General features: G+C 41.1%; 1 protein-coding gene across 4 annotated transcripts in view; it reads right to left on the bottom strand.

The window, feature by feature from the left end:
* The window catches only part of ergic53 (protein ERGIC-53), a 76,677-nt gene that overhangs the window by 31,856 nt on the left and 19,975 nt on the right, over window positions 1-24,846 (bottom strand). For all 4 annotated transcript variants that reach the window (XM_070086716.1, XM_053776136.2, XM_070086717.1 and 1 more), the window contains 4 exons: window positions 22,294-22,427; window positions 9,162-9,264; window positions 8,715-8,814; window positions 1,421-1,556 (listed from right to left, as the gene is read on the bottom strand). In XM_070086716.1, the coding sequence (XP_069942817.1) occupies window positions 1,421-1,556; window positions 8,715-8,814; window positions 9,162-9,264; window positions 22,294-22,427 (473 nt within the window). The remainder of the gene's footprint in view (window positions 1-1,420; window positions 1,557-8,714; window positions 8,815-9,161; window positions 9,265-22,293; window positions 22,428-24,846) is intronic.

Genomic DNA, 24,846 nt, shown 5'->3' with positions numbered 1-24,846 from the left:
TGGGTAGACAGGGACAAGCCGTTTGAAAGACAGGAAGCAGGTACTTAGGGGCAGAGCTGAAAGTTACAGACACTGACCCACGAAATCATAATCAGGGTGGTCGGGAATTGGAATGACCTCAAAGAAGTGGTGGAGGCAGACTCCATATGTAGTCTTAAGAATACATATGATAGGGTCCATGACTAGGAGAGAGTGAATCTAGCAAGCGGCAAGTTAGGAGACAGGGTTAGGAGCTAAGACTCAACCCCTGCAACCATATACAGGCAAATCACATTGCATTGACAGACTGACAGACTGTTTACTGTATTTGGGAGTGGATACTGGATATGTCGGATAACATGTCTATGAATGACTAGTGAATCATGGAAATAGATGATGGCAAGGAGGTAGTAGGGGTCTCAAGTTCATGTAAAGAAAATTTTATAAATGGAATGTAACAGGACAGAATAGTGGTACCAGCACTTCTGTGTAGATATGACCCATGTCACTAGAAAGTAGCAGTGAGGAAGCTGAATTCGGTGATGTCTTGTTCGAAATTAATGTACTGCAAATGTCATGCAATGCATAAGAAATTAATAGTTAGAAGACTGTGTTGCTATGAACAGTATAATTCATAGAGCATAAGGTGTTTTTTATATGATTTTGTTATTTACAAAAGATGAAGACAAGCTGCTCAAGAGTGTGTATAAAATTGTGACAAACTGAATATAGTGTAATGGACATCCCAGGAAAGGTTGGGAGGATGTTAAGGATGCTCTGAGAAGTAGGAGCCTCCTGTGAGTAAATTATTGGAGATTTTTTTTTTTTTAGGGGTGAGGGAGGAGAGAAGAATTTACCATGCTGCTGGTGCAAGCAATGGAACATACATAAAGGAATTCTGGAAAACTGGTTAGCCTGAGTTCTGGTGAGGATAGTTTTGGTGCACTGGAATTACAGGCAGGCCTCACTTTACAGAGCTTCACTGAACAGCATTTCACTAATACGATGGTTTTCAATTATACCCATTCTCCATATTGAAATTTCCTACAATAAATGTATTCATCACTCACTATAAGCTAAGGATGAAAATATTTTAAGGTAAGTAATGTGTGTATTACATGCATTTTTTAAGCCTAGCTATACTGCTCACTTAATATATGATAGTTATCAGGCTTTTATATACATTTGAAAGTGAAAAAAGAATATGATTCACTTCACAGCAATTTAGCTTTACAGCAATAGCCTGGACCCTAACCTGCTGTATAAACAAGGCCCTCCTGTATTTCCATGGCTTTCTGTAAAGACAAATATAGAATGAGTGATGGTGAATGCATTTTTCTTTACATCACTGCCTGGGTGAAAAACAGCATTATTAAAAAAACTACATTAACTTGTTTACATAAATACAAGCTACATGTTTTTTTAAGCACTTCATGCTTACTTTATATCCCTTGCTGTTTGTACAATATCTCTTTGATTGTTGAGAATGCTGTCAACTTCATGTCGACGGATGGTGTCACCTGGTAGGGCAGCAACAGGTGCAGGAGGAACTTGGCCTGTAGGCACAACTTGACCTCCTAAGAATACAAGAATATTATGAAATTTATAAAATCACAAATCTTTATCACAAAGACATGAATACTGTTTAAGAATATTTACAGATAATAGTAGGATAGGTGGTGCTTTTTTTTTTTTTTTTTTTTGGCAAAAATGACTTGTCCAGTGATTTAGCCTCTGGGAAGACAGTATGAATGATTGTCAAGGTGTTTCTTTTATGGGTCACTGCCTCAGTGAGAGACAGACAGTGTGTTAAAAAATCTAATGATAAAAAACACATTAGGTTCACTGAAGACTATTTTGGGGGTCACTGCCCCTGCAACCTGGTCCCAGATCAAGCTTGATGGCTTGATCAACAAGGTTTATACAGATAAAATGAGAAGCCCACTAAATACACAGCATTTTGGGCAGAATTAAACAAAGACAAATTGCTTAATACCGTGCTGTGCATGGTTGTAGAATGGTTTAAGCTTGCGAGTTTCGGTATTGACAGATAGGATGGAAAAAATATGTATGAGGTCTGATCACAACTTAGATCTTGGATGTAGGGAGTATGAAGAAAGTAAATGTGTTCAAATATTTGGAAATGGACTTGTCAACATAAGATTTTATGACAGATGCAGTGAACCACAGAACTGACAAGTAGAAAAAGGTACGTGCTGCACAGAGGATTATGTGGAGATGAAACATTATCCATGCAGGCAAAAAGGGAAATGTACCAGAGTATACTGGAATCTGAAGTATGGGCTTAGAATGCTGGAGTGAGGAAGAGGATGGAGGCAGTAGAGATGTTTTGTTTGAGGGCAATGTGTGGCATGAATATTATTCAGAGAAGTCGGAGTTCAGAGTTTGCAGATTAGGTGTGGAGTTACAAAAAGCATTATTCAAAGGACTGAGGAGGGGTTGTTGAGGTAGTTTGGACATTTAGAGAGGATAAAGTAAGATGGCTAGAAAAGCATATAAATCTTGGGTGGAGAGGAGGAGTAGGGGGTCTTCCAAGGAATGGCTGGAGGAGGGGGGGAGGGGGGTAAAGGTTTGGAGTGCCAGGGACTTAGATGTCCAACAGGCTTGTATGAGTGTTAGATAACAGTGGAGGCAAGTGGTTTTATGATTTCATGTGTTGGAGAGTAAAAAGGTAACATTTATGAAGGGATTCAGGGAAACTGGTGCAGTGCCTGCATACTGAAGGAGAGGTGAGGGATGTTGCAGCCTGAAGGAGCATCTGAACTATGATGTTGGTGCCCTTTTGACAAGACAGTGATTGAATAACAGTGAAAGTGTTTTCTTCTTCATAATGCCACCCTACCTCAGTGGGAAATGGCTGGTGCTAAAAAATAATAAAAATAATTGGATGGGCAGAATAAAAACCATCACAGTGGAAGAAATAGCAACAATAATAATGATTGGATAAAAGTCAGAGATAGTTAAATTAAAATGAGGGGGCAGGATTAGAACAAGACAAGGAATACATGACATAATTCAAAAGAAGTAAACTGTAATAAAATGAAAGTAATCAAAGAAATTTGCTTTAGTGAATCACATAATTACATGACCTGACTATGGAATTTAAGTAAACACTATTTACTTTAGCTTTGATTTGAATTCATTAAAGGTGTTACACTTTTTAATTCATCAAAGAAGTTATTAAACATTTTTGACCCTTATTTGTAGAGAACATCTGTAGATATTCAAATGAACATGAGGGTATCAATGAAGTACATGTATTTGTTTCTGTGTGATGCCTGTGCCTTCTCTTACAATTTTCCAGGCAATATCATAGGTCAGCATTAGCATTGCAGTACAGTGTTTGGAAGATGTGAAGTGTACAGTATTACGTATTATTATTATAATCAGAGAAAGTGCTGAACTGACAAGGGTCATACAGTGCTGCGGGGCAGAAAATAGTGCTGGAAGGGACACTAAGGGCTATGTGTCAAAGTTCGTACAGTAAAGCAGCTGCTGACAAAGTCAAAGAGTGATTTTAAGTCAAAGGTAGGGCTGTCTGCAAGAAGAGAAGAGAAGGTAAAAGTGGTAGGGCAGCGGCGGCGTTGGAGGTAAACCCTGCGAGCTCACTGGAAGTGTACAGTAGCATGTATGAACTAAATTTATATTTATTTATATAAAGGATTAGCGTAATGCCTATATTTAGTTTGAGATCAACTTGATAGCTGCCTTTTGTTGAGTGACTGATTTAAGGTAGATTGCTGAAGTGAATCCCTAGGAACAATTCTGGTGCGATGTATGGGTGAATTAGGGTAAAGAATTAGTAATATATATATATATATATATATATAATAAAAGCATTAGTCAGAGGGCAGAAGAGGGGTTGTTGAGGTGGTTTGGTCATTTAGAGAGAATGGATCAAAGTAGAATGACATGGAAAGCATATAAATCTATAGGGGAAGGAGAGAGGGGTAGGGGCCGTCCTCGAAAGGGTTGGAAAGAGGGGGTAAAGGAGGTTTTGTGGGCGACGAGCTTGGACTTCCAGCAAGCGTGCATGAGCGTGTTAGATAGGAGTGAGTGGGGACGAATGATACTTGGGACCTGACGATCTGTTGGAGTGTGAGCAGGGTAATATTTAGTGAAGGGATTCAGGGAAACCGGTTATTTTCATATAGTCGGACTTGAGTCCTGGAAATGGGAAGTACAATGCCTGCACTTTAAAGGAGGGGTTTGGGATATTGGCAGTTTGGAGGGATACGTTGTGTATCTTTATACATATATGCTTCTAAACTGTTGTATTCTGAGCACCTCTGCAAAAACAGTGATTATGTGTGAGTGTGGTGAAAGTGTTGAATTATGATGAAAGCATTTTCTTTTTGGGGATTTTCTTTCTTTTTTGGGTCACCCTGCCTCGGTGGGAGATGGCCAACTTGTTGGAAAAAAAAAAATATATATATATATATATATACAGTGGACCCCCGGTTAACGATATTTTCTCTCTCCAGAAGTATGTTCAGGTGCCAGTACTGACCGAATTTGTTCCCCTAAGGAATATTGTGAAGTAGATTAGTCCATTTCAGACCCCCAAACATTCACGTACAAACGCACTTACATAAATACACTTACATAATTGGTCGCATTCGGAGGTGATCGTTATGCGGGGGTCCACTGTATATATATGTGTATATATATATATATATATATATATATATATATATATATATATATATATATATATATAATATATATATATATTCGTCTTGCTACTTCTACTTACACTTAGGTCACACTACACATACATGTACAAGCACATATATACACACCCCTCTGCGTTTTCCTCTATTTTCTTTCTAGTTCTTATTGTTTATTTCCTCTTATCTCCATGGGGAAGTGGAACAGAATTCTTCCTCCGTAAGCCATGCGTGTTGTAAGAGGCGACTAAAATGCCGGGAGCAAGGGGCTAGTAACCTCTTCTCCTGTATATATTACTAAATGTAAAAGGAGAAACTTTCGTTTTTCCTTTTGGGCCACCCCGCCTCGGTGGGATACGGCCGGTGTGTTGAAAGAAATATATATATATTATATATATATAATATATATATTATATATATATATATATATATTTATATATATATATATATATATATATATATATATATTATATTTATATAATATATATATTATATATATATATATATATATATATATATATATATATATATATATATATATATTATATATATATATATATATATATCTATATTATATATATATATATATATATATATATATAAATATATATAAATATATATATATATTTTTTTTTTTTTTTTTTTTTTCAACAAGTCGGCCGTCTCCCACCGAGGCAGGGTGACCCAAAAAAGAAAGAAAATCCCCAAAAAGAAAATACTTTCATCATCATTCAACACTTTCACCACACTCGCACATTATCACTGCTTTTGCAGAGGTGCTCAGAATACAACAGTTTAGAAGCATATACGTATAAAGATACACAACATATCCCTCCAAACTGCCAATATCCCAAACCACTCCTTTAAAGTGCAGGCATTGTACTTCCCATTTCCAGGACTCAAGTCCGACTATATGAAAATAACCGGTTTCCCTGAATCCCTTCACTAAATATTACCCTGCTCACACTCCAACAGATCGTCAGGTCCCAAGTATCATTCGTCTCCATTCACTCCTATCTAACACGCTCATGCACGCTTGCTGGAAGTCCAAGCCCCTCGCCCACAAAACCTCCTTTACCCCCTCTTTCCAACCCTTTCGAGGACGACCCCTACCCCTCTTTCTTTCCCCTATAGATTTATATGCTTTCCATGTCATTCTACTTTGATCCATTCTCTCTAAATGACCAAACCACCTCAACAACCCCTCTTCTGCCCTCTGACTAATGCTTTTATTAACTCCACACCTTCTCCTAATTTCCACACTCCAAATTTTCTGCATAATATTTACACCACACATTGCCCTTAGACAGGACATCTCCATTGCCTCCAACCGTCTCCTCGCTGCTGCATTTACCACCCAAGCTTCACATCCATATAAGTGTGTTGGTACTACTATACTTTCATACATTCCCTTCTTTGCCTCCATAGATAACGTTTTTTGACTCCACATATACCTCAACGCAACACTCACCTTTTTTCCCTCATCAATTCTATGATTAACCTCATCCTTCATAAATCCATCCGCCGACACGTCAACTCCCAAGTATCTGAAAACATTCACTTCTTCCATACTCCTCCTCCCCAATTTGATATCCAATTTTTCTTTATCAAAATCATTTGATACCCTCATCACCTTACTCTTTTCTATGTTCACTTTCAACTTTCTACCTTTACACACATTCTCAAACTCATCCACTAACCTTTGCAATTTTTCTTTAGAATCTCCCATAAGCACAGTATCATCAGCAAAAAGTAACTGTGTCAATTCCCATTTTGAATTTGATTCCCCATAATTTAATCCCACCCCTCTCCCGAACACCCTAGCATTTACTTCTTTTACAACCCCATCTATAAATATATTAAACAACCATGGTGACATTACACATCCCTGTCTAAGACCTACTTTTACTGGGAAGTATTCTCCCTCTCTTCTACACACCCTAACCTGAGCCTCACTATCCTCATAAAAGCTCTTTACAGCATTTAGTAACTTACCACCTATTCCATAAACTTGCAACTTCTGCCACATTGCTCCTCTATCCACTATCATATGCCTTTTCTAAATCCATAAATGCAATAAAAACTTCCCTACCTTTATCTAAATACTGTTCACATATATGCTTCAATGTAAACACTTGATCTACACATCCCCTACCCACTCTGAAGCCTCCTTGCTCATCCGCAATTCTATATTCTGTCTTACCTCTAATTCTTTCAATTATAACCCTGCCGTATACTTTTCCTGGTATACTCAGTAAACTTATTCCTCTATAATTTTTACAATCTCTTTTGTCCCCTTTCCCTTTATATAAAGGGACTATACATGCTCTCCGCCAATCCCTAGGTACCTTCCCCTCTTTCATACATTTATTAAACAAAAGTACCAACCATTATTAAGAGCGAGTTGATTTGTAATCATCTAGGTGCTGAGCTCTTTTTGTTCACTGTAAACTATGGTGCTTCATATCAAGGGGTTGTGTCATCATCCAAACAGATAGGTTACAGATGCTGGGTAGCATTAAGGAAGTCCTTGATATAGTAAGATAAAGAAGAGATCTCAAATTCATTGGTAGAGTACTAGAAGAAGTATCATTTATGTCTATATACTATTGTTCATTACCGAGGCATACCAAAAGTCTTTTGTAGATCAATAAATTGTCTAACAGATACTCACTTTTTTTTCAAGTGCTGAATAAACTGAACTGTTGTTAATAATGTGCCACCTATTTTTTTTTTTTTAAGGTCTGAATCAAATTAAGGAGTAAGCAAATTGTCCTGGTTAAGGATGTGTACCATGTACAGCTTCTTGTGCATTACTTTCTCAAATATTTGTTATTGCATTTGTACACTGAAACTGGAGTGTAGTTATTAACTTTAGTTGAATCTTTACCTTTGTGGATGGTTGTTATGTTGGATCTTTCGAGAACACCTGGAAAGGTTTGCTCTTCAATTGAATTATTGAAAGGCATTACAATAGCTTGAAACGATGTATGAAGCATTTATTTTTGTTAGTAAATGTGAAAATAGCTAAGTGATTAGTTGTCCTGTTCGATTATACCTGTACCCTCAAATGCTGTTAATTAGGGTCAGATGTGATCAAGAACAGAAGCAGAAATTTTGGTGAATCTGATTTTTTGACAGAGTATTAAAGAGGCAAGAATAAACACTGTGCAGGAAGCATGACGGGGTTGTTTGACAACAGCCATACTAAAGTCATCAGTAATTATACGACTTGCAGAGTTGCTCATTATCTTGTTTATTAGATTGCCACTGAAGCCTGGTATACTGGTTTGAGGTATTTTGGAAATTGCTCCAAACTGTTATTAGATCAATAGTACTGACTTTAAATTGAGAAAATTCATATTCACCATTAGTGTTAATCATATTCATACAACTGAATTCACTAGTATAGTACACAGCAGTGTCTCCACCTTTCTTCTTTGGTCTAAAGTATATCACTTCTGTGTTATACTTTTACATGTGTAGTTGACATACAGGTATTGCAGAATTTTATACAAGATGTAAACTTCATAAAGAAAGTTACCAAAAGTATTGACACTTGTGAAACTCCATTAGCAGACATTCCTGAAGAAAACATTCTTCCTCCTATCACAGCTCATATTTTTCAAACAAAATCTCATCCAATTAATATTGGAGCTTGTCTTTTAAGCCTACTGTGTTCGTAGCTTCCACATCAGCCTTACATAATGAATTATTTAAAACATTTATGAAAAATAAATACATGAACAAAGCCATTTTCCCAATTCCTTTCATTTATTACTCTAACAGATTTAATGTAAAGGATTTGGTCAGTCAGAAACAGAATCTGACAGAATGTTTCATTATCGTAAGTGTATTATCCACTCCAGTATTTTTTTCAATGTCAGCCAAAGAGTCTCTCTCCTATGTCAATACTAAAGGAACAACACCCCCACACTCGAATATTAATCCAACTATCAATCAGCCTTTCAGATTTGCCTTGGTTTCCCTTTTGTTTATTAAAATTCAATATTCAGATGTCCCACAGGGTCAAAATTAACTTACCTAATCCAGAGTGAACCGCAGAAACCAAGCCCAATGTTCGTTCTTGCCGACCAATAATTTCATCCATTTTGGAGTGTAATTGCCGTATAATCTCATGGATCTGAAGGATAACCAAATCAGTTTTGAAATATGAAATCTAAAAAAATTACATACAGTACAAACATTTCCGGGTGGTTTTTCACACCTAACTTCCACTTTGATTTGTTGATTCATGGTACTCCTGTGTATATGGTGTTTGCTACGAGAAATGTAATACTGTACTTTTCCTTACATAATGTTGCACCTTAAGACAAGTAAATAGCAACAGCTTTACTAATATGATTGCAAAACCAACTGGAAAATTGTTCTGGGATGGTTTTTTAAGACCCTTAAATGTGGATAAAGATGATGAGTACCTGTGTGCTCTACAGTCTCTCCATGCAATAAACAATCCCAAAAATAAGTCACCTGACTCTGTCCGTGGAATATCTGGCGCAATTCCCTTTGTTCCCAGCTCTCATACTCCTCCTCTTTGTCTTTTTGTACAGCATCTGGATTCTGTGCAATGTACCTGAGTAAAGATGTGCAGACATATAACATCATATTAACAAAATGTTCACTTTAAACTCTCTAACAGTGAAGTTCTGAATTATTCAATAACTTCAGGAAGGCTAACACAAAGATTCGTGCCATCTGAGTCAACACTAGGCAAATTTACCACTACTCTGCCTCGATGCTGTACAATGGATAGGTAAGCTACTACCAACTCACTGACTGCATACTCTTATTAAAAAACATATCAATCTATCTTTTAATACAACAAAATACATTACCAATAATGAGGCATTGCATAGAATAGAAACAATGCCAACATCTAACACTAGGAAAAAAAAAATTACATCATAGTTGTCAGTGGTTCTGATGATCATAACTTCCACAGACTCATCACGTACCAGACCTCCTAAATTTGAAAATAAATATTACAGTAATAAAACTAATTATTATTATTATAATCAAAAAAGAAGCGCTAAGCCACAAGGGCTATACAGCGCTGCAGGGTAGGGAAGGAAGCGAGGGTATTGCATGGCAGAAGGGAGGAGGGATGATCAGTAGGTTACAGAAAACAGCGGGGCAGGGGATAGTACGGGGGTAGGGGGTTGCAAGAGATTGAAGTAGAAAGGGCTAAGGTATCAGAATTTGTGAAGTAAGTCAGTTGTTGTCAAAAAGTCTATGAGAGAGTCTGGATGAAAGGTGGGTCCATCAGCGAGAAGGGAAGGTAAAGAGAGAGCAGCAGAGCGAAGACGACGACGGAGGTAAATTCTGCGTGCTCGTTGATAAAGTGGGCAGTCCAACAGAATGTGGCTGACTGATAATGGAACTTGGCAATTCTCACAGAGAGCAGCAGGGCGCCTCTCCATGAGATATCCATGAGTAAGACGAGTATGGCCAATGTGAAGACGGGAGAGAGTAGTCTCCCAACCTCGACACTGGTGATAAGAAGACGGCCAGTAACCTATACTCGGTTTAATAGATTGAAGTTTGTTGCCGAGCATAGTAGACCAACGTTGTTGCCAACGGGTGTGAAGTTGGGAAGATATTGCAGCAAAATAGTCCGTAAATGGAATACCAATACATGAAACTGGTAGGTCATGTACTGCTGACCGCGCAGCAGTGTCTGCCTGTTCATTGCCCTGTACGTCAACATGACCAGGGACCCAACAAAAAACAATATCTTTATGCTTGGTAAAGATGCGGCGTAGCCAAAGTTGGATACGGAGGACTAAGGGGTGAGGTGTATCAAATTTCTGTATAGCCTGTAAAGCACTAAGGGAGTCTGAGACAACCACAAATGATGACACAGGCATAGATGCAATAAGGATAAGTGCTGTAAGGATGGCATACAATTCAGCAGTAAAAATACTAGCCAAAGATAGTAAATGCCCTTGTACGACGCTGTCCGGAAACACTGCTGCGAATCCTACGCCGTCAGAAGACTTAGAGCCATCTGTGTACACAGCAATGGCATGAGAATGAGAGTGAAAATGGTCAAGAAAATGAGAGCGGGAAGCGACCGTAGACAGTTGGGCTTTTGAGCAAGGGAGAGAGAAAGAACAGACTCAAACAGCTGGAACTTCCCAGGGGGGTAGGGAAAAGTGAGATGCTACATGTACATAGAAAGGTGGTAATTGAAGAGAAGACAAGAGCGAATGAAGGCGAAGAGAGAAGGGACGGAGTAAACAGGGGCGGCGAACAAATAAAGAATGTCTACTAATATCAGTGACCATTCTATAAATGGAAGGATTGCGGAGATCATGAGAGCGTACATAGTAGCGAAGGCAATGGGCATCATGGCGATCAGATAAGGATGGAACGTTCGCTTCTGCATAGAGGCTCTTGACAGGGGAAGAGCGAAAAGCACCAAGGCATAAACGTAATCCTTGGTGATGAATGGGGTTAAGGCTAGAGAGAGTAGCAGGAGATGCCGCTGAATAGATCTGGTCACCATAATCAAGTTTCGATAAGATAAGGGTGGAATGTAGGCGAAGGAGGGTTCGACAATCAGCTCCCCATGAAAGATGAGCAAGGGTTTTAAGAGGTTCAGCCGGCTGTGGCAAGTTGCCTTCAGAGAGGTAATGTGAGGTTTCCAGGATAACCTATGATCAAAGAGGAGGCCCAGAAACTTGACTATCACGTTCAGGGATACGGGAGCCATAGAGGTACAAAGGATGATCGGAGATGACAGAGTGTCTAGTGAAAGTAATTTGGTGGGTTTTAGTGCTGGAAAATTTAAACCCACGTGTGGTGGCCCAATTGGAAACACAGTCGACTGCATGCTGGAGAGAAACTGTAATAAGGTGACAGTCAGCGCCTGCACAGGCAATAGCGAAGTCATCAACATAGAGTGATGACCAAATATTTGATGGAAGACTAGAGGCCAAATCATTAATAGCAAGGAGAAAAAGTGTTGTGCTCAGAACACATCCCTGGGGGACACCTTCAGCTTGGATAAAGTCCAGGGAGAGCACATTATTAACCCAAACACGGAAATGCCTGTCAGTTAAAAAGTTCTTAAGGAAGGATGGTAGATTGCCTCTAAGGCCTAGGGAGTGGGCTTGGGCTAAAATATTATACCTCCAAGTTGTGTCATATGCCTTCTCAAGGTCAAAAAATATGGCAATAACTGAGTGGTTATTCGCAAAGGCATTACGAACATACGTATCCAAGCGTAGTAAGGGGTCTATGGTAGAACGTCCCTTACGAAAGCCATATTGACGAGTGGAGAGACTGTTGTGTGTCTCTAAATACCACATTAAACGTCTATTTACTAGGCATTCCATCACTTTGCAAACTGCACTGGTAAGAGCAATGGGACGATAGTGGGAGGTTTCATGTCCCGTAGTGCCTGGTTTGCGGAAAGGGAGAACAATGGCGGATTTCCACAGCTGTGGAAGAACTCCTTGTGACCAAATAAGATTGTAAAGGCATAATAGGACTGCAAGGGCTGACTGATGTAAATGTTGTAGCATACGAATATGAATGTCGTCGGGCCCAGCTGCCGATGATCGGCAAGCTGAGAGTGTTGCCTCCAGTTCTTGAAGTGTAAAAGGCACATTATACTGTTCTTCTCTGAGAGAAGGAAAGTCCAAGGGTGCTAACTCTCTGGCAGACTTTGAGGAAAGAAATGAGGGGCATAGATGGAGTCCCTGAGAAATACGGACCAGATGATTGTCAATTTCATTGGCAACATCTAGTGGGTTTGCTATATCAACACCGGCAACCCGCAGAACAGGAGCCGGGTCAGGAGAATATTTACCACTCAGTTTTCGTACATTTTTCCAGACTGCACTCTTAGAGGAAGCAGAGGTGATGGGGGAGACATAATCTTGCCAGCAAGTGCGTTTAGCGTCACGGATGACACGGCGAGCGATCGCACGCTTCTGCTTAAATTCAAGAAGTCTCTCTGTGGTTCTATTGTACCGGTACCTGCCCCATGCAGCGCGTTTCAAACGTACTGCACGAGCACAAGCAGGAGACCACCAAGGCACGCATTTCTGAGAATGCCTGCCCGAAGTTTGGGGTATAGAATGAGAAGCTGCGGTTAAAACGGAGGACGAGAAGAGGTGTAAAAGCTCATCGATGGAGGACGAAGAAGGAACCTCTCTAAAAACAGTTAGGTGTGAGTAAAGGTTCCAATTTGCCTGATCAAATTGCCAGCGTGGGATGCGAAGAGGTGGTGAATATGAAGGGGAAGTAAGAATGATTGGGAAATGATCGCTGTCATGTAAGTCCGGAAGAACAGACCAAGTGAAGTCTAATGCGGCGGAGGAAGAGCAGACTGAGAGATCGATGCAAGAGAGAGTGTGAGTCCGAGGATCAAAATGGGTGCGAGTACCTGTATTTAAAACATGGAGGGGGTGGGTGGCAAGAAAAGCCTCTAACTGAATGCCACGGGAATCACAGTGAGACCCCCCCAGAGGAAATGGTGGGCATTAAAATCACCAAGTAACAGAATCGGTGGTGGTAATGACGAAACAAGAAAGGCAATATCCGGAAAGATAATACCTGAGAAGGAGAGAGATATAAAGAACAGAGTGTATACCACCTATGCAAGTGGATATGGGCTGCTGTGTAATGCAGCGAAGTACGAACAAATAGCTGATGGTACAGAATATCAGTGCGTAGAAGAAGGGCACTTTCATTAAAGGTCCCATCAGGAAAAGGATCTGAAGAATACAATAAATTATACCCTGAGATGGGAGAGATAACAGCAGTGTAATTTTGGTTCCTGTAAGCAAACACCAACAGGGGAAAACTGGGAGAGTAACATCTGAAGCTCACCCCGATTACCCCTGAGGCCGCGTATATTCCACTGTAAATAGGCCACGATTGGCAATGATAAAGATACCTGAAATCCGCAGGTAAGGGTTCCTACGGACTAGAGGGGTTAGAAAAGTCCACACGCGGAGGCAGTGGAAAACGTTCAAGCAGCGAAGGAACGGTGCGCTGTGAAGAAAGGAGTTGCGCAGATGGAGTAGAGGAGAGAGAAGGAGCGGAGGGTGGATCAGTGTCCATTGATGGTTTGGTCTCTGCAATATATTCAGAGATTGCTTCAAGTGTTTCAGAATTCAGAGACGTCGTATGGGAGACAATATTGGAAATGGTAGGGGGAGGATGAGTAAAGATTGGAACTGTAATGGACTGTACCAAGGTAGGGGGGGACGGAAGGGTGGAGGGAACTGGAGAAGCGTGGAAGGGGACAGAAGAGGCAGAAACCTGGAAGGTGGCCAAAGAGGAAGAAACTTGGGAGGGAACAGGGGAGGAAGGTACAGTACGAGGAGGAGGGTGAACCTCTACACTTGTAACAGAGCCAGTGAGAGGGGGAGAACCAGGTACAGAGACAGGGAAGGGAAAATGAGGAGGTGGAAGATGGGTAGGTGTTAACGGACCTTTTTTTGACTTTTGAGAAGTAGAGGGACGATTGGGAGGAGGTGTCATACGAGATCTCGTCGCTACTGAGGCTTGTGAGAGAGAACACGAAGAAGCAAGATCAGACTGAGACATTGAAGTAGGGACGTCTGAGCCGAGGACAGCAAAAGAATTAGCTACAGGAGTGACTATGGGAGAGGTAACCACAGAGGTGGGTGCAGAAGATGGGATACCAGAAGTGGGGGGACGTTTTGAAACACAGGAATAAGAAACACGAGGTAGTCTCCCTTGGAGGCGGAGATGAGAAACTGCCATGGCATAAGGGAGACCTACTGCCTCTGAGGTAACGGATTTCCCGCTCGTTTAAGTAGACTTGACAACGGCGAGAGTACGAAGGGTGAGCCTCATGACAATTAAGGCAAGAGGGAGGTCGAATGCAAAACGTATTAGAATGGTCATCGGCACCACAGACTGGGCATTCGGCGATAGATCTGCAGTATTTCGCTGGATGGCCAAATCGCCAGCAATTTCTACACTGTTGCAGTGTAGGGATCACCTTTCAAACTTGTAACCGATGTCCTGCTACATAAACTGAGGATGGGAGTTCACGGCTTTCAAAAGTTAAACGAGCCACATTGCTAGGGTATCGTCTCCGCCCACGGGCAGGAAGAACGTAAGTGTCTACCTTGAGGATTGGGAGATCTTGGAGTTCCAGCTGTTCAAGAATGTCAGTGCCACATGTCTGGAAATTTTGTTGAACTATGGTATGGGGCAGAATGATGGTACCACTACAAGAATTCAGGGAATGATGCTTTTCAATAGTTACAGGAACAGTATCGATGTGGGAAAGACGAGAAAGCTCATGAGCCTGGGTAGCATTCTGTACGGCGACGATGCGCGTACCGCTCTTAAGAGCATGAAACGAAATATCTTTACCAACATGGCATAGGAGTGCCTTGCCAATACTGTGGTCAGAAAGATAGGCAGTAGAGGAAGTCGGTCGTAAAGTGAAGAATTTAGTCCACTGTGCAGTCTGAAACTGAGCGTGGAAAGGTAGTGAAGGACGTGTCGATCTTTTCTGAGAAGAACGAGAAGGTGGAGAAGTATCATCAGCAGGTAATTGTCGTTGTCGTTTAGGCGTGGGACCAGAGTTGGTCCGACGTGGAATGGGCCGGCGATTCGAAAATTGCCGCACCGTAGAGGGAGAGGCCGGAAGCATAGTCAGAGGAGAGCGAAGGTCAGATAAATCGAAGGAGTCAGTCGAGGCCTCAGTACCTGAAGCGGGTGAGGAAACAGCACCGGCAAGAGGTACAGAGGCATGAGGAGTGTCCGAAGAGTGGTCCAAAGACGAGGCGGGGTCAGAACGGGGTGCGGTATCAAGAAGGGGCCTGGGGGTAGCAGGTTCATGGACTAGGGCTGCCATGGTTAGGTTACTTCTTTCTTTTTGTTTTTAAGAAAAAAAAAAAGAAAAGAAAAAAAAAAAGAAAAAAAAGAATAAAAAAAGGGGGGACCGGGGAGGGACAGTTCCTAGGAGGAATGAAAGGGCCAGAAACCTCCCTCCGCGCCCAAGAGGACCTCAGCACCGCAAGTAGCGCAGATGCAGCATGGAACCCGTGCCATACCCTACCCATCATGCCAGTAAACCGGCAATCCGGGATAGGAACCTCACATCTGCCGAGCTACCTCGGTGGACAAAAGAGAAGGCGGCCGGAAATCCGCCACAAAGCATACCTCCTTCGGCCACCACCCCCGGAATCCGAAAGGTGGCTTCCAGAGATACACCCGTCGCCCGAGAGACACCCAAAGCCATCCTCCGGGATACCGGAGAGGGATCAGGACATCCCCAGGCAATCCAGATTCCACGGCAAACTACGCCACCGCCAAGAACCTCAATGGAATGGGATGGACCCCGGTACCCTTTCCCCTACCTAGGAACTAGCGTGCCTGTGGGAGAGAGAGAAAAAAAAAAAAAAAAAAGGAAGGGCAAAAGGGAGGGGTGGGGAGGAGGAGGAGGAAAGGAAAAAGGGGAGGATGGGATAGGGAACGGGGGATTGGGGGGTAATTAGGTTCGGTCTGAGGAAGTAGACCGACAGGTCTAATTCCTCAGACCAAAAGCCTCTTCACCACGCCAAGGAGCCCCCCTTGAAGAGGTAATAAAACTAAAAAACACACAGGAAAGCAAAGATAAATGTGAAAAGAATGTAAGTAGAAGTGTGTAAAATTTGCCTGCCATCCTACATATTTATAAAGCAAACACTAACACTCCAGCCACTGCAAAAATGTTTAACAAGCTTATGTTTCACAGGTATACAGGATGGTGGTACCTCCCTCGACAGTTCTGGTCTACCAATCTACAACAGTACTTGTTTCCTGTGTGTATACTGTACTGTATATGGGCATGCCAAAATACTGGTATCATTAGTATTGGCCTAAAATTAAGTACAGTAGGGCACCGCTTTTCGGGGTTTTGCCTTACAGTGTTCTGCTAATATGGCGATCTCAAATTATGACCAAAACTTTCTATACGGCAAGTGGTCTTTCAAATATGGCTCGGACCACCTGGTTTGTTTACATTCTCCATATGCACATCTCTCTATTATGTAATAATAATCACTCTTGGGCATGTTAAATGTCTAATTTTACGACAATGTAGACATTTTCATTAATCCATCTACGATATTTTCTGCAAAAATATATAAGAAACACGTTACATAACATATAAAAATTTTATGTTTATATACTATGGAGGTGTGGTAGCCGGGCGGAGGGAAAACATTACGTCACTCCCTTTAATACATAACGCTTTTGTTTAGAATTCTTGGCAAGAATTATTCATTACTTCTCCCTTTGTTCATGATGGTAGTTGTGAGAAACGATTAAAGTCAGTGAACACGGTATGTCGATGGTAATAATATGATTCTGGCCCACATTAAATATTGTGTAGCTATGTAGGTAGGTGTAGGTATGTAGCCCAGGCAGACTACGTACCTACATTATTATTATAACTGATAATTATACGTATGTGTACCTGTACCTAAGTAAACTTACACACTGTGCTGGCATGCAGGTACACATTAAAATCACTAAGAGTGTCTTATTAATAATGATAATAATAATAACACAATAATCACTCTAAGGAACATTGAATATCATATAAAACATTAATATAGACATTTTCCTTAATCCATCTAAACACACCCCACAGTAGAATAAATTAACAAACATGAGACGTGGTAGCCAGGCGACTTGTAGGACTTGTGGTAGCCAGGCGACGTGTAGGACTTGTGGTAGCCAGGCGACCTGTAGGACTTGTGGTAGCCAGGCGACCTGTAGGACTTGTGGTAGCCAGGCGACCTGTAGGACTTGTGGTAGCCAGGCGACCTGTAGGACTTGTGGTAGCCAGGCGACCTGTAGGACTTGGGGTAGCCAGGCAACTTGTAGGACTTGTGGTAGCCAGGCAACCTGTAGGACTTGTGGTAGCCAGGCAACTTGTAGGACTTGTGGTAGCCAGGTAACTTGTAGGACTTGTGGTAGCCAGGCAACTTGTAGGACTTGTGGTAGCCAGGCAACTTGTAGGACTTGCGGTAGCCAGGCAACTTGTAGGACTTGCGGTAGCCAGGGAACTTGTAGGACTTGCGGTAGCCAGGCAACTTGTACACAATTTAAAGTGACGAAAACAGACGCATTCGTCTGGTTTGTTTACATTATGTGTGGGTGGGGTGGTGAGGGCTGCCCTTCCTGACTACCCATACTTCCCAACCTGACTTCATACCAATAAAACTCGCCTCTCACCCTACATTAAGACTACAAATATTTTAAGGTAATTAATGAGTGTACTATTCTATATGCATTTTATCACTCTAGGGAGCTTAATGTCATAGTAGGTATAAGTGGCCAGGCAGGATGCCATACCTCCCACACGACTTTCTACAAATAAATACTTTTCACCTCTCACCCTACATTAAGACCATTAAGACTACAAATATTTTAAGGTGAGTAATGCGTGTACTCTATATGCATTTCACTGCTCCAGGGAGCTTTAAGCATTGTAGCATAATATGTGTGGATGGGGTGGCCAGGAGGGCTACCACACTTGACTTCTTATTGTAAATACTACTCACCTTTTGCCTTACATTAAGACTACAAATATTTTGAGGTAAATAATGAGTGTACTGTGTGTGTATTTTACTTTTTAATGCTTAGTTCTATTGTTAACATAATATATGTTAGTGTAAACTTGTTATCTGGCATTTATATGGATTTATAAATGGAAAAAATGGAGTTCTGCTTTCTGGTGAAGTCTGCTTTCCAGCAGTAGCCTGGAACCTAACCTGCCGAATAAGTGGGGCCCTACTGTACAGTGGTATCTCGAGTTACGAACTTGATTCGTTCCCGAAGACTGTTAGAGTGCCGATACTGAACGAATTTGTTCCCATAAGGAATAGTGTAAATTAAATTAGTCTGTTTCAGACCCCAAAAAATACACTTACAAAAGCATTTACAAAAATACACTTACATGACTGTTCGAGTTGGGATCTGTTCAAAACTCGAGGTATCACTGTATTGGTAAGTTCTAATGGTACTGATGGGTATCGACAGATTTTGATCTCGTTGATATCTGCTAAAAAATTCCTGGGAATGGTCGACAATCTGGCCAATTTTACAAAATTAAAGAAAATTTAAATTTAAAAACAGTCTGAAATAAACACTATATACATTCCAGGACAGTGAATAAGCCACTTGGCCAGATGTCCGAGTGCCTTATTCATTCGGTTCACTGGGTTCAAAGCCCACCCGTTCTGTGGTTCATTTGCAGTCACGTTATAATGATGCCACGAGTTATACTGAATATGTTAATCATACCGTAAAAAAAAAAAAAAAAAAAAAAGATATTGGTCAAAAACTGGGTATCTGCAAACAATTTGGTACCATCCTATCCTTAGATATAGGCATAGAAAGAATATTACTTCTTTTCTCCAGCAAGCATAAAAACTTAATGAAAAAGCAATATTAAATATGATACTGAATGACATATGCCATGTTGGAAACTCTTCAAATCTTTTATCTTATCAATCTATGTATGACCTCCAATGTTGGATACCAACAGATGGCTGTTTATTCCACAGCTGCCTTCTAACAATGATTTTAATTAATAAACCACTGATAATTCTATATATGAGGCAGACTAGAGACCTAAGTTTTTTTTTTTTTTTCAAAACACAATTTTGCCTTTCTAATTTTTTCAGATCTACCTTACAGGTACTTTAACTCAATGGGTCTTCCATGAGGAGACCAAAAATGAAAACACGTTCACCATAGTCATTTAACCACTATCTTTCCAAAAGTGTGCTGACATCATGATCGGATTACCCTCTGACTGCATCATCCCAGCCTCCTCCTTCAAGAGTGCAGGCACTCCTCACATATCCATATGAGGGGATAATCATTCTTTGAAAGTGGTTTCAGATTTTACATTATTTCAGTTATTAAAAACGTACAGTATGCTTCATTAACCCCTTTTGCTATCACGGCCCCAAATTTAAAAGTTCTGTTAGTGTCGTGATTTAATTGAGAAAAAAAAAAAAGGCACACTACCATGACTGGAACGGTACACAAATAACCCACACATAGAAGAGAGGAGCTTACGGCGACGTTTCGGTCTGACTTGGACCATTTGCAAAGTCACACTAACAAGAAGTAGAGCAGGAAGGGTATAGAAGAAGCAGAAGAAGCAGTAGCAGCAGCAGCAGCAGCAGCAGCAGCAGCAGCAGCAGCAGCAGCAGCAGCAGAAGAAGAAGCAGAAGAAGCAGAAGCAGAAGCAACAGCAGAAGAAGCAGCAGAAGAAGCAACAGCAGAAGCAACAGAAGAAGCAGCAGCAGAAGCAGCAGCAGAAGCAGCAGCAGAAGCAGAAGCAGCAGTGGCGGCGGTGGCAGTGGAAGGAAGTAGTGGTGGGGAAGTAAGGAGGAGGAGCCAGTCAAATACTAAGAAAGAGGAGCACTGCAAGGGAGCTAGGTGCCCACAGAGGGAGAGCAAGAACACAGAAGTCAGGGGGGGAAATAATAAAATAAATAATGAACGAACAGAAACACAAGGCAGAAGAAAGACAGACAACCCAGAAAAGAAAAAGGAAAAAGGAAAGAGGAAAGGGAAAGAGGGAGAAGAAAAAGGAGGAATCAAGTTAAGTCACGGGTGTTCTGAAGTTTGGAGCATTTTACAATGTAGTGGGAGAGGAAGGCATCTACAGAGATGAAGCCAGGATTAAGATTCATACAAGGAAAGTTGTGTATTAGGGAGGATTCAACCAGACAGCGACTGTTAAAGTTGGAGCAGATCAGTCAATTGGATGGCTGTCATCTCTGATGTGACAGAAAAGAGCATTGTTAGTGTCGGCAAGCCTAACACAATTTTTGTGCTCCCTAAATCTGTCAGAAAGAGATCGGCCAGTTTCTCCAAAGTATTGAAGAGGACAGGAGGAGCAAGAAATAGAGTAGACACCAGGAACATCTGTAGAGGGAGGACAGGTATGAACGAGATTAGTGCGAAGAGTGTTAGTCTGGTGGAAAGTAAGCTTGATGTCTAAGGAACGGAGAGAGAGTTGTTGAGATTAGAAAGACCGGAAATGTAGGGAAGGCAGAGGACAGAAGAGTTCCCAGGAGTAGAGAGTTTGCAAGAGAAGAAATTATGTTTAGCACGTGAGAGGGCAGAGTCTATGAAACGGGAAGGGTAGCTAAGACGAGAAAACGAATTATGAAGAGTGGAAATTTCTGCTGGAAGGAACTGAGGATCACAGATGCAGAGGGCACTGAGAAAGAGGAAGATAAGAACACTTTCCTTGGAAAAGTAGTGAATGTACATGCCACTGTGCATAGGTTTGCGGTAAAGGGAAAAGGAAAAACCTGTATCTGAGTGGTGGACATGGACATCAAGGAAAGGAAGCAAGGAATTAGATTCCCATTCAGCTTTAAACTTAATGGAAGGGGCAAGATTATTAAGAGCTTCAAGAAAAGGTTGGAAGAAACAAGGGTCATGAGGCCACAGAGCAAAGATGTCACCTACATAGTGGAGCCAGAGTGAAGGGCGCACATCGATGGTAGGAAGAACAGTCTCGAGGTATTCCATGTAAAGATTAGCAAGGACAAGAGAGAAAGGAGAGCCCATAGCAACACCGAAGGTTTGAGAATAGTATTTCCCTTGGAAGGAAAAGGAATTAGAGTCCACACAGATGCAAATAAGATCAAGAAAGACATCAATAGGTATAGGGAGATGAAGAAACCCTACATGGGCCTTCTAAGAAAATCAAGGACATCATCAAGAGGGACATTGGTGAAGAGGGACTCAATGTCCTATCATGCTTCCCCTGTCAAGAAAAGTGTTCTTATCTCCCTCTTTCTCCATGCTCTTCACATCTGTGATCCTCAGTTCCTTCCAGCAGAAATTTCCACTCTTCATAATTCGTTTTCCTGTCTTGGCTACCCTTCCCATTTCATTTTAACTTTTTCCTCTATTTATAATGGTAAACCTATTTAAAAGCTTCAATAAAAAGATCAGAAAGATACTGGAAAGGTTAGGGGGGAAAAGGGGGTCGTCCAGTATGGGTACAGTGCTGAACAAACATGACCTGTATCACGTTATCTACTATGCTTTCCTCACTTCTTCCAAACATCTTTTTTTCATTTCTTTTAGAACATTAATATTAGGGGTGTGCCAAAGTATTGGTGATTTTTTTTTTTTACACAAATTAATGTTACAAGCTAAGAGCTGTTGTCCTACCTTAGCTCATTTTAAAGCCCAGCCTTATCTAAGGAATACTTCCACCCCCAGGGGTATCTGGGTGTGGAAGGTAGGCTTCTCATACCCACAGGCTGTCACTTGCTGGAGGTGAGTATAGAGAAGAAAGAGCAAGAAGCTCATCAACTCAAATACCTGAAATCCAATTTGTTGCAGACTTGGAAGTGACATACATTCACTTAATTTCACAAAAGACACGTTTGCACATGTGGTAGGTTGGCTGTCAATTTTTTTGACTGTATAATACTACCTAAAACCTGTGAAAATATAAAAGAATCCATATTACAAGAAAAGGATCAAGTAGGAAACTAGAAAAAATTAAACCTATGAGAGTTGAAAAAAAAAAAATACATGGGAGAGGGAGTGAGGGAGGACAAACACTCACTCATCACGTGCTTTTTTCGTCTTCTCCTGGTATTCCTGGAACTCCTGACGAAACTTCTCTTCATCCTCCTGATTGGTTTGTAACATTGCCATCTCTTCAGGAGAGCGCATAGAGGACACTATGAATTTCAGTACCTAAAACACACAAAGAAATGCCAAAAAAGCCTTTAACACCTCTGTTCAAGCATTTATATCCGAATTCCACAAACACTAAAGAACTCATTAACATGTGAAACTTGGCCAAATGAAATACAAAAGACTGCCAATAGTGTGTTAGCACATAGACTATATCATGATTAACACAGTAACCCAGTTAAGCAACCATAATGGCCATACTAGAAAGTAAACTTTTTTTTTAACACGCTGACCGTCTCCCACCGAGGCAGGGTGGGAGATGGCCAGTGTGTACCACTTTCACCGTCATTCACACTATCACCGTCTTTGAAGTGGCATGCAGATATGACAGTTTAGATGTCACTCTAAACATCTTTAAAGTGCAGGCATTGTATGTACTTCCTACCTCCAGGACTCAAGTCCAGCTTACTGGTTTCCCTGAATCCCTTCACAAAATATTACACTGCTCACACTCATTATATAAAAGAAAAATATGTAGCTTTAAAGTACCAAGATGGCCTTGATAAGCAGGAAAAGGTAAGATACAAAGGAAGGTTAAGACTATAAATGGCAAACATCCATAAAAAAATGACAGTGGTCAGATGAATTAATACAATATCAGAAGTGATGTATCCAATTATCAAGAGCAGTACATTTTTTTTTTAATAAGATCATATACATCACAAAATTTTAAAAAAATCACAAAGACAAGTACCTCATCAAAGCTTAAGTAAATCTATGCTATTTTTCACATAACTGTAAAGAAAAAAATTATTGTGAGGGTTACACTCTTGAAAACATGCTGTTAGTGTGAATCAGAGTAATAAGGACTGAAAAATATACGGGAAAAATAGGATTAGATTCATGATACCTTGAAAACAGCTTAAGAGTTTCCTTAATTCTTAATTTATCTGAAATAATTAAGTTTTTCACATTTTGCAGTGTAGTCCTCACTGCTTGCTAATCTTGAAATATGGGGGGATCACTCCTTCGGAGTACAGGCACCATACTTTTCACCTCCAGGACTCAAGGCTGGCTAACCAGTTTACCTGAATCCCTTGTAAATGTGACTTTGCTCACACTCCAACAGCACATCAAGTCATGCAAACCATTTGTCTCCACTCGCTCCTATCTAACACGATTGCGCACACTTGCTGGAAGTCAAGCCCCTCACACACAAAACCTCCTTTTCCCCCCTCCCTCCAACCTTTCCTAGGCCAAACCCTACCCTGCCTTCCTTCCTCCAAGTCATTCTATTTTGTTCCATCCTCTCTGTCTGAGCCACCTCAATCAACCCCTTTTCAGCCCTCTGGATAACACACTTAGTAACCCTGCACTTCCTCTTAATTTCCAAACTACAGATTCTCTGTACAATATTCACACCACACACTGCCCTCAGATACAACATTTCCACTGCCTCCAGCTTTCTCCTTGTTGCAACATTCATCACCCATGCTTCACAACCACATAAGAGCGTTAGTACAATGGAACCTCTGTTTTCATATGCCGCAGTTGTCGTAGGATTTGGTTTTCAACAACTTCTTTTTGTCGAAATTTTGTTCCAGTTTTCGTACATCTAATCAGTTTTCGTAGAGTTGAAAATGGTCCGTACCAAATGCATCTGCGTGACTCAGCCACTCAAGCACCCCTACAAAGCATCCCATGTGGTCATGACTCAGTCTGCCTTTGTTTCTCGTTGAGTGAGCATCACCCCACGCGTTCATCCAAAACATTTTGTAATAATCCACTGTTTTTTGTGCTTGTTTATTGAGTGCAACTGCTAAATAAGCCACCATGGGGCCAAAGAAAGTTCCGAGTGCCAGCCCTTTGATAAAGGCAAGAAACACAATAGAATATTGTGTCTTTGGGGAAGTCCATGGGGTTGGATGTGAGTGGCCAGGATGTGGAAGAGTTGGTGGACGACCACAGGGAAGAGCTAACCACTGAAGAGCTGCAAGACCTTCAACTGGAACAGCAACAGACTGCAGCTGAGGAAATTGCTTCAGAGGAGGAGGAAGAGAGAGGGGAGAATATGCCTTCTTCAATGATTTAAGTCATGTGGGCAAAGTGGTGCGAGTTGCAAAGTTTTGTGGAGGAATATCGCCCTAATAAAGCTGTTGCAAGCCGTGTCTGCAACATGTTCAATGACAATGCCTTGTCCAGTTTTAGAAAATCTTACAGAGACGGACTTCTCTGGACAGGTTTTTGTGTGACGGGTACAGTGACTTTCAAGCTGGTCCTAGTGCCAGTAAAAGACAAAGAAGGGAAGTAACTCCAGATAGGGCCTTGATACCTTAAGTCCTTATGGAAGGGGATTCCCCTTCCAAACAATAACCTCTCCTCCTCACCCCTCCTCGCCGTCTTCCATATGCCAACAAGAGTCTTCAATAAAGGTAAAAGTGACGTTAAATGTTTATCAATTTCGTTAGTCATTTATATT

This window comes from Cherax quadricarinatus, chromosome 19 (assembly GCF_038502225.1).
Source record: "Cherax quadricarinatus isolate ZL_2023a chromosome 19, ASM3850222v1, whole genome shotgun sequence".
Lineage (NCBI taxonomy): Eukaryota > Metazoa > Arthropoda > Malacostraca > Decapoda > Parastacidae > Cherax > Cherax quadricarinatus.
This window is presented reverse-complemented; position numbering and strand designations above follow the sequence as displayed.